This window comes from Rhagoletis pomonella, unplaced genomic scaffold (assembly GCF_013731165.1).
Source record: "Rhagoletis pomonella isolate Grant_MI unplaced genomic scaffold, Rhpom_1.0 Rhpom_scaffold_00001, whole genome shotgun sequence".
NCBI classification, from domain to species: Eukaryota; Metazoa; Arthropoda; class Insecta; order Diptera; family Tephritidae; genus Rhagoletis; species Rhagoletis pomonella.
The window spans coordinates 50,750,216-50,769,834 of NW_023458555.1; the positions used below are offsets into that span (position 1 = coordinate 50,750,216).

The following is a 19,619-nucleotide window of genomic DNA, read 5'->3' on the forward strand; positions in this document are numbered from 1 at the left end:
CAAAAGAGCCAAACAGGTACAAAAGTATTGACAACAGTTTGAAGGGAACAACATGAGAAAAACAGATTCGCGGACGCTTACATAAAAAACAAAATGCGAACAAAACTCTCGGGAACGTTCTCAAGAAGACCAGAATGAGAACGAAACTTTTGGGAACGTTTCCAATGGGAACGAAATCAGAACGAAAGCATCGAGAACGTTTTCAAGGGGGATTAAATAAAAACTGGGGTCTGGGGAACGTCCTGATAGAGAACAAAACGAAACTAAAAGTTTTGAGAACTTTACGTTAAGAACGAGAGGGGCATCTGGGTGTTGAAATAAAAAATCTTTTCAGCGAGATCGTTTATCATTTGGATGAACTGTGCACTTATGGAACAATTTTTAATTTTCTGTACAAGAAAGGTTCGCGTCTGAAGCCTTTCCTTGACTTTATATGCTTAATTATGTCTCAGTTCTTTTTTGATTAATTTTAACACTTCAAACTAATGGAACGTTATGAGAAAAATTTTGTTCTCGTTTCCCTTCTTCGTGAATATTTCCGAAAGCATTTGTTTTCGATACGTTCTCTGTATGCTACAATGAACACTTTGACGAATTCTGCGTTCTCCTTTTTCTCCATATTTCCTTTCGATTAAATAAATAACAATTTAATAATATTCATTAGTACTAGCAATAAATATTCATATTAACCGTATTTTTGTCTTTAAATGCAAATGAAAGCGCACGAGAAAAGATAACAGCTGATTGACAAAGCGCGCAAAAGTTGAGAGTTTGCCCATGATTTTGCTTCGTTTTGTTTTCCTCGCATTCTATTTAGCAAGACTCATATGAAAACGTGCACTAAACTTATCTGTCAAAGCGGAATTCTGAAGCAAAGCGGAGCAAAAGTCGTATGTAAACGGCCCATGAGACTTAAGTTTCCAAATTGTTCCTTAGACTTTTGTTCCCGTTTTGTTCTTTGCCAAAACGTTCCGGACACTTTTGGTCCCATTTTGTTCTCTTAGAAATGTTTCCGAAAGTATTGTTCGCATTTTCTTCTCTTTGGGAACGTTCCACAGGGTTTGTTCTCATATAATTCCCATTGAGAACTTACTCGACAATTTTGTTATCATTTCTATTTTGTTTTCGAAGCGTACTTGGGAACAAAACTACGAGAACGGCATTTAGTTTCGAATATACCTTTTGTTTTCGGTCCTTGGTTTTTATACTTATTTCTTGGATTCTTACTTAATAAAAATAACACAATTGTTATTTTTTTTCTAATTTCCAAACCGTCAAACCGAACCGAAACCTCGGTTCAAAGCCAATGCAACTGAGTAAGTTTTGTAAGGCAGGCTTTGCTACAACTAATAAAAGTTAAGCCCTTCTTTACTTTTGACGTACGGAAAGTCCGGCACAACGGTACATATGTAGTAGATAATTAATGAAAATCGGTTGATCTGCCACCAATGGAAAGTGATGACACGTTTTTTGCGTTCCTTCTTAAGGGATAGGTAAACTGAGATGTTTTCTCGTTCATTTTAGTTTTGTTCCAAAGCGTATGAAAGTCAAAATAATTTTTTATTTTAACCAGACTCAGGAACATTGCAAATCGTTGGCCGTATGCATAAAACCTAAGCAAATGTTTTTTCTTAAAATTTCAGACCTTTTATTCAATTTGTTCAAATAAATTTAAGTCAGTCTGGAGATGAAGCGAAGAACAAGTCTTGCCAATAGGGGCCACTTTGGGCTCGGTATCCAATTGAAAAGCAGGGCTCTCTCTCGACGAACAAAAATCACGCTCCACAAATCTCTTATCATGCCCGTCATTTTATACAACGCAGAAACATGAATGATGTCTAACAAAGATAAGAAGGCTTTGGGGGCTTTCGAGAGAAGTCTTCTTCGCAAGATCTATGGCGCCATTCGCGATGGAATAACGAACTATACGAGCTTTTCAACGACATGGACATGGTTTAGCGATGCTCCAGTAAAAAGATCCTTCGTCTCCGCACCCATGGTGGACAACGAAAGCAAGGGCGCCCACGAATACAATGGAAGGACCTTGTCGCACTTAGGATGAACAACTTGCCCAAATCTGCAAAGGAGAGAGGCAACTGGCGAGGTTTTTTGTTCTCGGCCCAAACCGACAAACGGTTTTAGTGCCAAAAAAAGAGAAGAAGAAATTTAAGTGAAAGGTATGACATTTTAAAAAAGAGCAGTCGTTTAGATTTTATGCATACGAAGTGAGAGGCCTACTCCTACTACTTACCAAAAATAGTTTAGGAAGTGTTAAAATGTATAGATATAACAACATTCATATAGTTGTTAAAAGTACAGAACCGCGTATCGTCATTCTGCAAAACCGCGTAACTGACATTGGCTGCCGAAAATTGGATTTGCTCACACAAGCTCTTGGCTCAATCCTTACCATTTTGAAATATAAGTGTTTTTACGCTCTAGAAAATAATTTCTACAACTTCACGTACACGGTTTTGCATTTGGTTGATACGCGGTTTTGCACTTTAAACGACGATATGTATCTCTATTTTAGGTACATTTGTCTGCTTTTAGGTACACAAGTTTTCCGTAAACAGGGTATACATATGAAGAGATTTGTTAAAAGTTCATACATATGAAGAGATTGACATTAAAGCATTTCAACTCATAAATCTCTATAAAATGGTGTATCTGAGCTAACAAAAGTGACAAGCTATCAGCCAATGCTCATTATTTGGCTGCAACTGTATACCTTTTGAGGGTAGGATTAATAATCAATATATAAACTTTTATTGCTTACATATAGGTCATTCGTTAATGTCTTTGACTATCTTAGGAATTATTAAATATGACTATATTAAGAAAACTATTCAACAAATAATAACGGTGTAAACAGAATTGCAATGTACGACATATGCAGGCAATTAAAATTTAAATAGCAATTCGTTCAAACCTTAAAAACTTTGAGACTTTGCGTTTGAGAGATAGTGGTCGATTCTTTCGTTTCATATTCCCGTCAGATGTCGCTCTGAATTAACGCGGACACCCAAAAATCGCTGCCAACGTCATTATTGCAATTCTATTAACAACATAACAACAATTATCGTCGTGATAATTTCGTCGATTATCGACCGTGCGCGCGCTATCGCTCGATCAACTATAATTATCACCATTCGGCCAACTCAGACTGGCGGACTGTCTTCGTGTTGTTTCGTCGTCCAAATACCCGGCATCATTTGTGGTGGCAAATTAGAGTTCGGTCCCGCCAGTTTTGTAATACTGGTAAATATGGGACGGTTGGGTGTTGATCCCGTTGTAAAGGCCTTATTATCGATACCTTCTACTTGTGTCGCAGTCGCCCGGTTGCTGTCGCCAAGTGTGGTATGCTGTTTGCTAATCGTGCGTGGACTTGTTATAAGGGCGGTTAAAACACCACCAACAATTGCAAGTGACGCGAATGCTGTCTGCGGCACCATCATACCAAAGACCACAGTAGCGCCAATAAATGGTGCGCCCAACAGCCAAAAACGTGCCCAACAGATGGCGGAGAAGGCAGCGATCTTCTTCTTTTCACCGCTAACTAGCTCAACAGTGCAGGTGGTGAGTATAGAAAGTGTAGTGGAGATGGCGGCCTTAGAGATCATGGCCGTGAGCATGAGCAGAGCAACGCGGGTATCGAAGGATACTACGTATGCGCACAAAGAAGGAGAGAAAGAAAGGAAAATGAAGGCATAACATAAATAAGTAAAACGAAAATTTCCTTGAAGTAAATATTCAACTTACAATCCGCTGGTACAAGCCATCCTAAATATGCAATTAGACCCGCAATTACATTGAATAATCCCGTCCATAACCATTTACGTGTCGTCTTTAGTATGAGGAAGAGACCGATAAATGTACCGATAATCTCGCTCAAACCCGCCACCGCCGTATTCACCTCGAGATGCTCGCGACTAAATGAGCGTATGTTCAGCAACATACCGTAGTAGACTATAATGTAGATGGACCAGGCCAAATGTACGCAAATCAAATTACGCACCACCTTGTCATCCTTCCAAATCGACCACCAACCCGGCGGTGGTGGCGCATCCATAGCGGTTTGCGCTTGCAGTTGTAGCTGCTGGTCGATATCGTGAGGAAGCCCATAGCGTGTGCCATTCACCTCAGCGCATTGCAGTAGTATATTCTTAGCATCCAATACCCGACCACGCTGTATCATCCAACGTGGTGAATCAGGTATCCAACTGTAAGAAAAAAAAAGTACTCCACAAGTAAATCATTTTTCAATTGCATAAAAAGCGGACCGTTAATGAAGCCAACTCACCGCCACAGGTAGATGAGTATCACAGTTGGCCACGAGATGGCCATATAGAGGTGCGACCAGCTGGAGAAGAAGCTCGCTACGCCTGGTAAAAGTATAACACCGACTGACCAAAATTGTTCGAAAAGTGTCGAAACACAAGTCTTGTAAACACCGCCTGTTATATCGGCCACTAAAAATGGAGAATAAGTAATGAAACAATTAACTTGATGGAGTTTTTACTTAAATGTCTGTGCATTACTTACTTATCATGCCGCCCGCCGTGTACATTTGGCAGCAACAGATTGCCGATAAGCACCGAAAGAAGACGTGCAACTCGTAAGAGGCCACAAGTCCGGTCAGGTTACCACAGAAGATCTGCGTCACCATGCCAAAGAGCATAACATTCCTTGGACTGAAGCTGTTAAATGAAAGAAAATTTTTACTCTGAAACTTATTTAAATATGTACACATAAAACTAGGTCAAGTGCAATTGGAGAAGAGACCACGTGGTCGATAAAGAAGCCATCTCTAGCTCTACACCGACGGATGCAAATTGGATTGCGGTGTATGTACTGGAGCCTGTCTCTCCGCTTGGGAAGGGATGCAAGCATCTTCCAAGCGGAAGTTATAAGCATCCTTTGAGCATGTAAATTCTATGATAATTTATAACGTTGGATACAAAAATAAAGCATCTCCGGTAGCTAAGTCTAAGTTGATTAAGGAATGCTAAATGGAATTGCAATTAGGCACTCAGTAAATTATCGTCTCTCTTTCCTGGGTTCCGGAACATAGAAATATCGGCGGTAATAATATAGCTGATGAATTGGCCAAGGCAGGAGGCCTCTTGATGAATTCGAAGCTGTGCAACTGGATTTGTCGTTTGGCATAATAAATAAATTAATCCAGGCAAACGCGCAGGAATAATCGGACTTCCTATAATACCGAGAAATGTGAAGAGCTTGCGATGCTGACGGGCAGAAAAGGGAGATGAAAATTTTATCAGAAAAAATGCGGGGCGACGAGGAGTGTTTTGGACCTCTCAGCGCTAGCAAGCATTCTCCGAACTTTATCGGTTCTTCGCTGCACGGAGATAAACCCTCTCCCGGACGAAATCAACGGCGAACCTCTTCACCACCTGGGCGAAGAAGCTCAGGCTTCATTTAGACATTCAGCCAATAGCAAACAAATTACGGAAGTGAATAACTTGAAAATATTAGGGGTTCCCATTGATAGCTTGCTCTCCTTCTTTACGAGCCTCAAAAAGTCCCCAAGACGCTCGCCGGCAGCACCTGGGACTAAGACAAAAAGCCGTTGCTGGAAATTGGGCAGCCGGTTCTGAATTATGCTGCGCTTCTGTGGTCACCGGGGACTAGTTGGACGCAGTGGACGAAGCTGCAAACTTGTGAGAACACCACACACCGGACAGCGACAATATACTTTCTGATTTCGCCTGAGCACCGTCTTCATAGCGGGGCCTAAATACTCCCCATAAGGGAGCACAACAAAATGCTCAGAAAGCAGTTTTTGCTAGCGGGTCACAGACGTGAGCATCCCAACAACCATTTCTTCAGGAACAGCCACCGCCCAGGCACAGAACAATCATTTTCCCGCACGACTTACCGACGAGTGATCAACCGCGCTCATAGATTCACGACTCTCGACCTATGAATGCCATAATCGGAGCTAAATCTCCACCCATTGCAGACAAAGAGCTTAAACTGCTAGGAGAGACCCGTGCCACTCTGGTCCAATTACAGACTAGATACTGTAGCCGCATAAAAAGCTACATATCCAGACTCGACCCCGATATCCCTAATGAGTGTTCGAAATGTCGCTTCAATCCCACTCAGCTAATACCTCTCTCCCTCTCGTCAAAACTAATGGAAACAGCTCATTTTCTGCGCCTACTGTTCATTGAGCTTGCCGATAGTATTCAGACATTTTGATTTCCGTAGTGTTTAATGATGAACTTGCCTCGTTTAAAATTCAGCTTCCGTGTAAAGCACGTAACTTAAATTGTTAATACATACCTTACTGGAAATTTATTTCGAAACATAATGAGTACTTACAGCTCATTCGTGAAAGAGGCAAGCCAATGGGAGCGGGAAGAAACGCTCATACAGCAAAGAAGGGCCGGTTCTTGTAATTCCAGGGAATCACCAAGTGATTACACATAGCTGATTGATTAATCTGAAATACTGCCGAGTAGAAAGGAGTACTCTTTGACCTACACCCTGAGTGTGCAGTGTCGAACACTGCAGGAGATGAACATGCGACTGTTATCGAATGTACTCTCTTAGTATGCTCATTACGATGCCACTTGATTGCAGGGTTTTCAAGTGTCCAGTTTTTGACCTTGCAGTCCAGATTTTAGTCTGATCGTCCTGGTGACAATAAAAAAAAACGGACTGTGAAGTATGTGATTTGTTTAAACATGCAAAAACCGGATACCTGGAAACCCTGCTTGAATGAGCTCTCTTGAGTAATAATACCTACCTCTCCCATTTACGGGGACAGTAGTATCTTTGGTACTTGACGAGGTCTGCTGAGTAAGTCAATAAATGGGATCCTTTACTCTCGGTTACCAAATATATGAATGCTGATCTGGGTCGATGGCTGCATTAATGGAGGAAATCTTTTGCAGAGTAATTTAGAGATAGGTTGATTCCTATCCCCCTTTGCCCCGGATCCCAGGTCACGTTCGATAATATTCGTTTTCTATTCGTGCCTTCATAGATATGCTTTTACACTGTATAAATCTAAGCGCAGCTTGGCTGGGGATAATCTGTGAAGAAGTTGGAACACTATTAAGTCAAAGAGGTGCATTTGTGGTTATTTATTCAGCCCAGAAGGCGCTACAGATATCAGGAAACCATATAGATTGAACCTCGTAATAAATAGAAATGAGTAAGACGCAACTTCCAGTCATCTCTGCAAAGGTCGGGGCCATTCATTTTACAGCGGCCTATTGCTTCGAAGACCTTGATTGTATTGAAAAGGAATAAAACTGAAAAACTCGCCTTTGAGCAGCGCCCTCGCTTTTGTGGCTCTCACAAATGCTCTTTCAGAGTAACGCACTTAACCTTAATATTATAAATCGAAAGCCTTATGTATTACTCACTACTTGAGCAGATGATTTGCCAATATACCGCCGGTGAGTACGCCAAATAAGTGGAAGAATTGCGTTACCGATACCAGTATGTCACGCGAGCACACTAAATCATATTGCGTCACTACCGAATGATATTCGGCCCTATGCTCGAACTGCTGGCATGGGATGATATTCGAATTGCGCGAAGTCGGCTCCTCCCATACGCGCGGTTCCAGTTCGGGCTGTTCATAGCGATAATAGTGATGCGCATGCTCTTGTGCATCCTGGTATATATTACAAAAGTCTATAGTAAATTCCTGATCGTCAACCTCCTCCTTCTGCGGATGTGACACCTTTATCCAGAGTGTTTCGTTGCGGGCACCCACCGTATTCGGTGGCTTGCAAAAGAATTCACCATGACGCGGTGCGGGTGCTGTAAAAATAATGCAAGCCATAAACCATGATGATGGGATCTTACAGAGAAATATCAGTAAAACAGCGCGCAATTGCCAGCGTCCCCATTCGCCGGTTATGCGTCCAACGGCATCGACTTTGGTCTTCATTTTCGTGCTTTGTGGCGGACGTTCGCCCTCGAGGCTGGAGAAGAAGTCTTTCGGGTATAAGTTGTACTGGTGTGTGTGCGTTGGTGTTGCGTTTTGTGTATATTGATAGTTGCTGTACAATGCCGCTGAGGTGGGTGTGGAATAGTTATTATTGTTCGGTTCACTGTAGATATCGTCCGTATCCTCCGTACTGTACTCGTTATCATCCAAATCTATAATACTCTCCTCCGTTTGGCCGCTACCATCAAGTGTTGTCGATGTGGTGGTGGTTATCGTCACCGTATTGCCATCAAATAGCTGCAAAGATGCTACTGAACTACGACGTCGACATTCGCTGGCCGGTGTGCCGTAAATGCTCGGCCCAGATGAAGTGGGCGACGCTGAGCTGGGCACAAGCGTGCTGAGATAACGTTTGTTTGTTGTTGACGTTTGTTCGCTGGGATTGTGATTGTGGGTGTGGCTTTGATGAAACGGTGAGCTTGCGGTGGTATCGACGGCTGTGTAATTGTGTGGGTGTGCTTTCGCTGATATGTGATTAGGTATGGCGTTATTGTTAGTGTTAATGTTATTGTTGTTGTTGTTGTTATTAATATTATTATTTGCTTCCGACGGCTTGTTGTTATCTTTGTTGCTGCTGGGCAACAACGGCGATTCGGCCTGGAAGGAAAATAAAACGGGACAAGTTTAAATTTGTGTGAAATTGAATAGGCAAAAAGGAATTATTTGCTTTCATAATAGCTTTAGGAGGAACACCTACATAAATATTTGTGGCAAATAGAAATGTAAGGCCGCTTGAAGATTTAAAAATTTAGTTGTGCAACGTTTTTCATTTTAATAAATTTGATGTTCGTGCACGCACCAAATGTAAAGTTTTATCCAATAAAGAAAAACAACCATTACATGTAACATGGATGCTCATACAATATTTAGCTTAACTTGACTATGTTCTTTTTAGCAAATTTTTCTGCGAAACTTTTTAAGCGCCTGTGTCAGCCTATTCTCGCTAAGAATATTTTCAAAACTTCAGAAGAGTTCATTGAATTATTTCAAAAGAGACCAAACCTTTGTCGTGCCAACCGTATCTAAAATCTGTTGCATGACACGCACGGCCATTTATTTAAAAATTACAAACAGAGAAAACGTGCATGCAATATTCTTGAAAATCTGCTGTGCTAACTTTTAGGCGTCTGCCCACGTAAAATATTGTATATGATTCGAAAAAAAACGAAAAAGACTAATTAGATGTTATTACCTTAATATAGAAAAGCCCAAACTCATATAGTCGCTGAAATGCAAAAAAGTCGTAACTGACTAAAATTTGTAATTGCTTAAAATGTTCCGGGGACTTATAATAAATGAAATGCATCATAATCAATCAAAAAGGGAATTTTGGATTTTTACTTAATTACGGCTTTTTGTATTTCAGCGACGATGTGAGATAGGGCCTTTCTATATTAAGGTAACGATATGGAATAGGAAAAGCATAAATCGTTACCTAAAGGTGAAATAGTGGTTCGCATTATCTGTAATTTTGGATCAAAAACTAAATAAAGCAGTTGCTTGTTTTTTACGGCCTGAATCCCAATGTAGGTGGACAAAGTCCGGAAAATCGAACTCACTAAATGCTTTTTTTCCCCATTTTTAAGTTTAACTATATCTCGCGCACCTGTTTTTCTATGATTTAGTCAGTAAAATAATTTAATATGGCGGTATCAATGCTTAAAGGGTCACACTCACTAACAGTTGATGTTGCCCTGAAGATCATAGCTTTACTTGATAGTGGCCTATAAATAATGATATATTAACCATTCCTATATCGTTTAATAGCCTGATTAACACATTTTAAGATAGTGTAAACAAGTTTATTCTATTTCCAATGCTTATATCTAAACACCGCCCCGATAGTTTGGTAATTGCAAATTTGTATACACCCAGAAAAAGGTTTAGTTATAACAACCAAGATTTGGTTATAGTGATCAAGTGGCATAGTTGGATATGGCGAAATAAATATATAGTTCACGAATGTCTGCAATTTACTTAAGACTTCTAGTTGGGACAAATGTATATTTGTTAATAATTACAAAATGACTACCTTGATTGTACAATGTTGTTAGTTGAATAAAATCATTGTTGAGCAAATATAAACAATGCTTTGGTTGATACAAGTTTTCAATTAATTTTGTGAACTTGCTGTAGACTTGAATCAGCTAACCGTTTATTATTGGAAAAAAAGTTTCAGTTTGACACAAATAAAAATTTTCTCGATGTTTGTTGTGTTTACTCTCTTCTTTTATTTGCATATATTAAGCATAAAAAATACGTACATATTTACATAAGTTAGTTAATAATAATAATAGATTGGCGCTTACACATACATATGTTAGTGTTTGGCCGAGCTTATCCTCCGACACAAAGCGGAGGGACCTACAGTCTTACGTCGACTCCGAACGGCGATTGTATTTTTATGAGAGGCTGTTTTTCATGGAAGAAATACACTCGGAGGTTTGCCATTGCCTGCCTAGGGACATAAGTTAGTTACTAAAGTAAATAATACATGTCGTCCCGTTTCTGCCTTAACCACGTATCTACAATTTTTGGGAAAACTAATATTACCACTTATAATAGCGGTTTAAGCGTCACACTATTTGAAAATAGAACAAAGACTTAATGAGGGTGCTCACTACTCTTAGTGGAACCAGAAATATTAAGTAAAAAATGCGTTTATAATATCCTAGGGGAAGAAATTAAGAATTTTTTCTTACACTCCCTAAAATACCTCTACTGCAGATACGAGGTTAAGGCGGAAACGGGACGATTTGTATATGGTGGTAAGAATTTCCTAAAAAACAACGATGAAACAGGAACAGTCGTGCGAAAACCCAGGTCAATATCTGCTGGAAATATACTGCTTTGCTTTTTCCTTGGCTAAATAGACATTTTCAAATTATAATTCACATGAATTATATATCCACTGAAAAACCCCGGTTGGCATCAAACTTTATATTTTTAAATAACTATGCGCGCACCGAAATAACTCGCCATGTCATAGCACAAACTTTTCTTTCTCTACCTATCGCAGCGATCGACATGCCATAGCTTACTGAGCGCTCTGCGACCACATGCGTGTTTCACCCATATACGAACAGCGGTAGAGGAGCAATGATTTCCACGCACAACCCTGCAGTTTTTCTGGTGGCGATTTCTACTCAAGGACTAGTGATTTAACTAACACAATATCTCTACCTACTTCTCAAGGGCATAAGTAATGCATAAAAGCGACAGTGATGCCAGACATTCTCTGTTAAAAATCCCACGAAAATGGGGAAAAAATCCCTCAATTACCCACATCTTGAAAATTTATCCCACAAAATTCCCAACGAACTTAAACATACCCATGTTTCAGTAGTAAAGAAGTAAAATTCATATAAAATAATAATAATAGTTTGGCGCTTACACATATGTGCTTTTCCTCCAAATTGTGGCGGTCCTCTTGATGTTGTCACACAAAGGGGAGGGGCCTACAGTTTTACGTCGACTCCGAATGGCAAGTGTATTTTTATGAGAAGCTGTTTTTCATGGCAGGAATACACTCGGAGGTTTGCCATTGCCTGCCGAGGGCCGACCGCTGTTAAGAAAAAACCCCTTTTTCTGCATTTTTTTCACTCATTCAGTTTTTCACTTTAATTTTTTTGCTCACTCACTAAGGGCCTAAAAGAATTTTTTGGTGACTTTAAAATTGAAGCACATTCATGTGCTATTTAAATTTCATCAGATAATTTGTTCCGCTTTTTACATGAAATACCACTTACAACTGAAAAGATTCTTTCTTACTCAGCGCTTGAATTGGTTAACGTAAGAAAATTTTCGAAATTGGCCTTATACTTTTTAACAATTATATACCATTTCACTCCACATCACATCTTCAGAACGATTAATTACGTAAGAATGTCGAATATTCTTGAATTTTGATCAATTATGCATATGAATTTTGATCCCTTATTTATATGAAATGTCCCTTTTTTCCCTTTTAATAATTTTTGATGCAAAATATCCCTCAAAGAGGGAAATTACCCACAATCTGGCATCACTGAAAAGCGATAGTTAAATTATTTTCGGTATGCTACTGCTGCTTTTTGTTTGTATCTGGCGCCACTTGCTTGTGTTTTTTGTCTGTTGGTAGAAAGTGTGCCATGGAAAACGAGATTATCCCGTTATTTCTAATTTTTTATATACTCATTTTTTCTGATCTACTTCTACGCAGTTGATTTGTCGTGGTTGCAAGCGTCGGTTCAATTGTTGCGTGCAAAAATAATTAAAGTGGGTAAATGAGTAAATATAACTAAAATAAACTAAAGTTGTAATAATTTTACTATAATAAGTTAAAATGAGTAGCAAAAGGCATTTGAGAAGATTGATAAAAGCTGAAAAGGAAAAGTACTTAGAAAAATTGCTGTCCGTGGGAAAAGAAAGTGCTAACAGTTCAGAGATAAGTGAAATGGAAACAGAATTAGAAGAGGCGTTAGTACAAATTGAATTAGTTAACGATAATGTGCGTGAATATGAAAACTTAGGAGTTTTAAGTTTAAACGACAAATTAAAGGGGTGGTACTCTGAACATAAACCAACGCGGAGATGTGCAAAAGATTTGGTTAGGATTCTCAAGGAGGACAATTTGAACGTTTCAATGTTTTATAAATTCGATTGCTCAATTAAACCAGAAATATATTCTGTAGCTGGGGGATCATACCTTCATGTAGGATTGACCCAACAACTTAATAAAATATCTAGCGTTGTCCAGCTGCCTGACAATTTGGTTATAGATATAAACATAGACGGCCTTCCTTTATTTAGGAGCTCAAGAGCTCAGTTGTGGCCCATCCTAGTACGAGTAAACAATTTAAAAAATCAGCCCGTATTTCCTATAGGAGTGTTTATTGGTAATAGCAAACCACAAAGTTGTGATGAATACTTACAAAAATTTATATTTGAGTTCACGAATTTAAAAGAAAATGGGTTGCAACAGTCAGGGAGAAAAATTAAAATTGATATTAGGGCAGTGATTTGCGATGCTCCGGCAAGGGCGTTTGTTACTGGCACACCCTCGCATACATCCCGATACGGTTGCACAAAGTGCACCCAAGTAGGAAAAAAGATTGATAACACATTAACCTACAGCTCAACATCAGGTGTTTTAATAACAGACGAGGACTTCGCAAGTACAAAATATCCCGACCATCATGTAAACTCTTATAAAGCAAGAAAGTCACCATTCGAAATCCTTGGCGTATTAATGGTCAAGCAGATTCCCTTAGACTGTATGCATTTGGTGGACTTGGGTGTCATGCGAAAATTTTTGTTAAGAATTATTAATAATAAAGTGTCTTTTAATATTTCAAATTCGAACAAAACAAATATGTCTGATAAGTTGATATCAATGCGTAAATATATTCCGAATGAGTTCGCTCGTAAGCCTAGAGCTTTAAATGAAATTTTAAATTGGAAAGCCACCGAGTTCAGGCAGTTTTTGTTGTATACGGGTGTGATTTCTCTAAAGAATGAACTGCATGATGACATATATTTTGAGTTCTTGCTGCTGCATTGTTCATACAGACTTCTATGTTGCTCGAAGCAGTGTAAACAAAATTTGGAATCTTCACAGACTATGCTTAACCTTTTTGTGCAAAACTTTCAGATTTTATCCGGACAAAACAGTGTTTCTTATAACGTCCATAATTTGCTACACCTCAGAGAAACTATTGAACATGTTGATAATCCGACAGAAGGTTCATCCTACGCTTTTGAAAACTACTTGCAAGCTCTAAAAAAATCTGTTAAAAAACCAACATTGATTCTACAGCAAATATACAGAAAAATTGTTGAAGAAAAGGCTTCATTTCCCCCTTATGAACGCGAGCCTAAAATATTAGGTAAAAAGGATGAATCTTGCAGTTTTCAGGGATTAAAGCTTAGCTCCAAAACTCCAGATAACTATTGTTATATAAAAAATAACATTCCTTTTCTAGTTCATTCATTTAGCCGCGACCAAGGCGGCAAAATTATAGGGCGACGATTAAAAAACATTCAAAACTTTTATAACGAGCCAATTGGTTCAATGGCTATAGGAATATGTGTAGCAGATAGTGAGCCTTCTGATATAAATGAGTCGTTTTTACTTAAAGATGTAGAATCTAAAGGAATTGTTTTTCCCTACAATAATAATTTAATAATAATGCCTATGCTGTACTGCTACTCATAATTTTGTTTAATAATATAATAGTAAAATAACAAATAAAATAACTATCTTTTATAAACTACCAATGAATTTCCACACGCAGCACAAAAGTTTAAAAAATGGCTGGCCTACCTAAAAAAATAAAACGCATTGCACTGCAGCCCGACAATAATTGTAAGTTTGATTGCCCGCAATTTAAACTGTCACTTCGAATAATAAATTTCGTATATTACACTGACCTACATACGAAATTTATTTTTCTGTCGAAAAAATATTTACAGTCACGGAAAAAAAATTACAAAGTTATATTTTCAGATTCCATTCCTATTAATGAAAATTGCAACGGATCAGCAGAAACACAGCTTAGAAAAGCAATCCAATTGCAGAAAAAGCGGCATTTTAAAAAGCTTGCAAACACTCGCACCGAATAATTTACATATGTATATGTAAAAGTAAAACGCTTATAAAAGTGAATTTATAAATTTATTTTATTTTTATTAATTTATTTTACATAATTTTTCCGATATACAGTGCCGGACAAAAGTTTTGGCACAGAGAATTTTTCGTAATATATGTAAAGTTTTTCATTCTAATTTATTTTCGAAAATTGTTTATAAAAATACAGTTCGTACTTCACCAAAAAACATAAAAACCAAATCTCTAAACTTTGTGCAAAACTCTGGAAAATTCAATTTTTCTAAAAAATCTGAATAGAAAGTTGCAAATTAGTATGAAAATTTATAAAATTTTCCTGAGTTTTGCACAAAGTTTAGAGATTTGGTTTTTATGTTTTTTGGTGAAGTACGAACTGTATTTTTATAAAAAATTTTCGAAAATAAATTAGAATGAAAAACTTTGCATATATTGCGAAAAATTCTCTGTGCGAAAACTTTAGTCCGGCACTGTATATAAAACTATGGAGTTCATATATATTAAAAATGTAATCAAAACCAAAAAAAAAAAAAATACCACTTAACATGTGAAATGTATTTAATTTTTTTTAAGACTGAATAGAAATAATTTAACTTGATTTAAAAAAACAGAAAACTGGTTTTAATGATTTGCTTCAGTAGTGAAATTCTTTGCTCCTATGGACTAGCGAATTCTTTTGCTTTCTGTGGCTATGAAATTAGATAACCTTCTGATGCACGCGAAATATATGGTATTTTGGGGTAAGCGAAATAGCTAGTGCAGAGTAATGCAAAGGGGAGACAATTGACCCCTTCGTAGGACATGTCCACGTTAAATTCGCCAGTTGAATACATTTAAAGGAGATTGGCGCGGAACTAGTGGTGGTTCTTGGGGGCCAGTATTATCGCTAGTACGGAACTAGCTCCGGTGAACTGCAGGGAATGCATGATTCAATAATACAAGGTTAGATAATTATTGACAGCTGCGGTTTGACACTCCCTTACAAAAGGTTGCCTTTACGAAGGACGGAGAAAAGGGAAGGAATGAAATCTCTTGGTGCGAAAATGGTAGTAGAAAAGTACGCAAAGTAGGCAATTAGTAGTGAAATTCCTTTTGTAAATTCTAATGTATTTGCAGGAAATCTGGCATTTTAAACGAAATGTTGAACGTAATATTGATGTATCTATGTGAATTACGTAATTTATGTGCTATTTAGCTGTATACAAACTGCAAAATGACTCAAAATTAAAATAAGACTACCATGAGATTGATGTAAACATCCAATTTAAAAAATAATTATGTTTTCATCAGTTAAATATGCTTCATATGCATATACAAATAAACATATTGCACAAACGCTCATACTTCTATTTCAAACCAAAGCTACACTGTTTCCATGTAAATGTGCAAAGAAGCAACACGGTGCCACTGCTAAGGGAGCGGTGCGAGAGAGACAACTGTCAGTTTATCGAACCTTGTATTATTGAATCATGGCACAATGCAATGGTCGACATCAGTGTTGCTATTTTAGCCGTTTTCCGGCTAGATTTAGCCGGTTGCGATAGCAAACAGCCGGAAAAATTTCGATTTAGCCGGCAGCCGTTTTCCAGAAAAAAATTAGCCGTTTTTAGCCGATTTTGCTATTTGCCTTGTTTTCTTAAATTTCAAATATGTATATATGTTTCCATTTTTGACTAAGCGACCCAAAATCTGTTAGAAATGTCTACTAGCCTTATCGTGGAGAAAATTTTCATGTCAGGCAGGGTTGTATGAAATTGGGCCGATTTCGCTTATTTTTATTTTAAACGAAGAAGGGATTTTATTCATAAAATGTTTGTTATAAATGTCTTAATTTTAAGTGTGAAGTTTTATTCGTAAACTTAGAAAATAAGAAATGGTTTCACTGTTAAGACACTTAAGATGCGTTTGTTGTTGGATATAGTGCCAAAAACAGAATAAATATTATATGCAGATATTGTCTTCCCAGATAGCGCATATTCAATTCTGCCTAAATTACAACACTGAAGTGAGTTAAAATGAAAATAAAAGAGCACAAATTTCTATGTAAAGCAAAACTCTCTGGAAATCCTACGAGACACCTTCCGGTCATATGACCGGTTATCTAAATGGGAGATCTGCAATCTTTTGGCATCATATTTTACATCAGAATTGAAGGGATTTCTAAAAAATCTGACCAGTTCTTTTGTGTAACTGTGATTTTGCATCCCTTGTCAGCATATGGCCTCGGTAGATGTTAACGTAAGGTCGTTGTTTTACTGCCTTAAAATTGAAGGGAAATTTTTACAGCGTTTTTGATGTGTATTGGTTTCTATTTGAGTGTATTGAGAATCGTTCAGTCTGAAAAGGCCTTATAAGAAAGACAATAGGTTTGTTCGTCGAAAATCCAGCGAGAATTATCACTCAAAATATCAAATAGTACGAAAAAGTGCTGCCAAATTCTCTCTCACGTAGAGAAACATGCAATTTTCTGTACGAACGCAAATTTGCAAGCTTTTCGGCCAGCTAGTGTCCACGGTTGCATTTCAAACCAAAAAAATTTGTATAGATTTTTTAAAATTTTTTCAGAGGGGCAAAAAACATGATCTACGTGTATATATCTTGTCAGTCCGACTTTCTTGAACATACGTTTCAATTTCTTTGTCGGGTTTACTACAGTATATTTTGCTTAGCTGCACATCCCTCTTTGCACGAAAAACTTGTGCACCTAACCGAAAAAAGCACTTAAGCGAATTTTCTTTACTACTTCAATGAGGAAGGTATCCGAATCCCTATGAAACCAAATAATGGAGAAGCACTTATAACGTAGAAAATAATGCAAGCGAAATTTTTTTTCGAATGGTATCTTATTATCTATATAACTAGACAAATTGATAGTCATTTAAGTTGTTCTGCGATATGAGTAAAATGAATAAAAGCTTGTAAAATTGGGTAATTGTAGGCCAGTGCAGGTAAACGTAATACTTTCTTTGATAATTGATACTAGTTGCACAATTTTTAAGGCAGTTATCGCCAATGTGCAGGAATGTTGAATGCATCTATCGGAGCAGTTTCCTTATAAATGTTAAAAATAATGTCTCAAATGCGCATTTTGGGGTAGGTATCTTAAATGTGCACTTAAGCATAAAGGCAGCAAAGCAAAATATACTGTATATCGACTCTGGTTGAGATTGCATTCCGATTAAGAATACAGTTTTTTTTTCCGAGTACCTTTAAAATCATTGGAATTTACTAAATTAATTAAGTAAACAAGTATTAACTTACATTTTTCATTTTAAAATCGCTCCAGTTTGTAAATTTTTAAATTTAACGAACTTGTTTATTCAAATTATCGTCGACAAAAAATCCAACCACGTGCCACAATCATATATTTTTCCTATTTGCAAATTCTTGCTGTAAAAATTTTTTCCGGCTCGAATTTGTAACTTCTCTCTAAGAAATAGTATTTTTACTCGTGATTTATTTAAATAAAACATGTGAAATTTAGTTGAAACATTTTAGCCGTTTTTAGCCGGTTTTATTTTCCAATTTAGCCGGTTCGTCCAAAAAGTTCTGGCAACAATGGTCGGCATTCTAGCTCATTCTAACGATTCAATAAGTGGGACTGTGTGCATTGCTCAGCTGGCGCTCTTCGTATGTGAAACACACATGTGCTCAGAGAGCGCTCAGCATTCTTTAGGGGTGGCTCACAAGCATGAATATGTTCCACTCTCAAACCAAATCGTGGTTGCCTCAACTAAGATTTGGTAACTATGACTAAACCATGTGTTGAAAGAAAGCTCATCTGCATTAGCAGAACTTAAGAACATCCCTTTATGAACCATACATGGAATTGTAGAAATATGCTTCAAAGAAATATTTATTAGTATTAACCAAACTCTTCAACTAAATTAACGATTTGTTACAACCTAGATGAATATTAGAAGCTTTAATATATTGAGTTACAATTACCAACTTATGGTAATAGTTCCCAATCCTTGGGAACTAAGGTATTACCATTTGTAGTAAGGAAAGACTATATATACTTGTAAGAAAAACACTTATCCAAATATGAAACGTAAAAATATCGTAAGCTTGGAAAAGAGGAATGTCAGTGCTCGGCTAGGGGAAAAAGAAATGCGTACTATGTAAAATATGATTACACTGTGCGACAATTTTGTTACAATTCAAACAGGCCGGACTTTGCTAATATTTTCTGAAAGTATACATATCCAGCAATAAAACACTCGATGGATTTGCAAAAGTTAGCTCGTATTTTTATTTTATGGCCTACTGAACTTTTCATGTCCCGGCCTAAGTAGTTTTCAAAATAGTGAAAAAATGGTTAAAAAAAAATAAATAAATATCTCAGCGGAGTACAATGGTTTTTTTTAATTTTTTGTGCAATTTATTGTTACAAATTACCATTAATTAGGCACAAACAAACAAAGATATCTTAGAAATCTTTTTCAAAACAATAATAAATGTGAGAAATAAATAACTATATGGGTTGGCTTTCCAATAGGGACGGTTGTTAAAGAGACGGTGATCGAAGGGGGAGTGTACGTGGCACCTTTTCCGACCGTTTTGGAGAGGGCATGAACCGCCATTGACAAAAATGTTACTCCCGACCACCTAGGGCCCCTATGGTTCCCCAGGGACCCCTTAGAAAAATTGCCAAAGGTCACAATTTCCACTTGCGTCCACAGTATTTTTGCGTAGAATTCGGTTCTCAATGACCGCCCTAATAGGAGAGTTTCCCCAACTAAAAAACTAAAAACTACAAAAGAATTCCAGACTCTTCCTGAATGTATGGCCATTTTTTTAATTTAAGCCTTCCCTATAAACATTGGGCTTGGTTAACAATTCGAAAATGATTGGAAAACTAATATTTTTTTCAAATCTCACCTTCGATAACGAATCTGGAATAAGTTAGTATTCGATTCGAGAACTAGGCCATTCTCCAGCAAAACGGAACCTTCGTTATTCAATGAATTTTTCCCTCGTTATGAATTCGAAATCCAGCCCATTATCGAATTGAAA

At 37.5% G+C, this 19,619-nt stretch overlaps 2 protein-coding genes across 2 annotated transcripts in view; one reads left to right on the forward strand and one right to left on the reverse strand.

The window, feature by feature from the left end:
* Positions 1–3,131: 3,131 nt before the first annotated feature.
* Positions 3,132–9,049, reverse strand: LOC118748835 (solute carrier family 22 member 3-like). The gene is made up of 6 exons (XM_036483573.1): positions 8,999–9,049; positions 7,404–8,593; positions 4,546–4,700; positions 4,304–4,472; positions 3,763–4,223; positions 3,132–3,664 (listed from the first exon to the last, which is right to left on the reverse strand). The coding sequence occupies exons 1-6, from the start codon at positions 9,047–9,049 to the stop codon at positions 3,162–3,164; spliced, it is 2,529 nt and encodes an 842-aa protein (XP_036339466.1). The 3' UTR covers positions 3,132–3,161.
* Positions 9,050–12,320: 3,271 nt separating this feature from the next.
* The window catches only part of LOC118748913 (solute carrier family 22 member 3-like), a 63,950-nt gene continuing 56,651 nt past the window's right edge, over positions 12,321–19,619 (forward strand). The window contains exon 1 of the mRNA XM_036483694.1: positions 12,321–12,485. Within this exon, the coding sequence (XP_036339587.1) occupies positions 12,321–12,485 (165 nt within the window). The remainder of the gene's footprint in view (positions 12,486–19,619) is intronic.

Coding starts and splice junctions, on each gene's coding strand:
- LOC118748835 (XM_036483573.1), bottom strand. CDS start 9,049: ATGGCCGTGCGTGTCATGCAACAGATTTTAGATACGGTTGGCACGACA. Junction 4,224..4,303: donor ATACTCATCTACCTGTGGCG/GTGAGTTGGCTT, acceptor TTTTTCTTACAG/TTGGATACCTGATTCACCAC. Junction 3,665..3,762: donor ATGGCTTGTACCAGCGGATT/GTAAGTTGAATA, acceptor GCGCATACGTAG/TATCCTTCGATACCCGCGTT.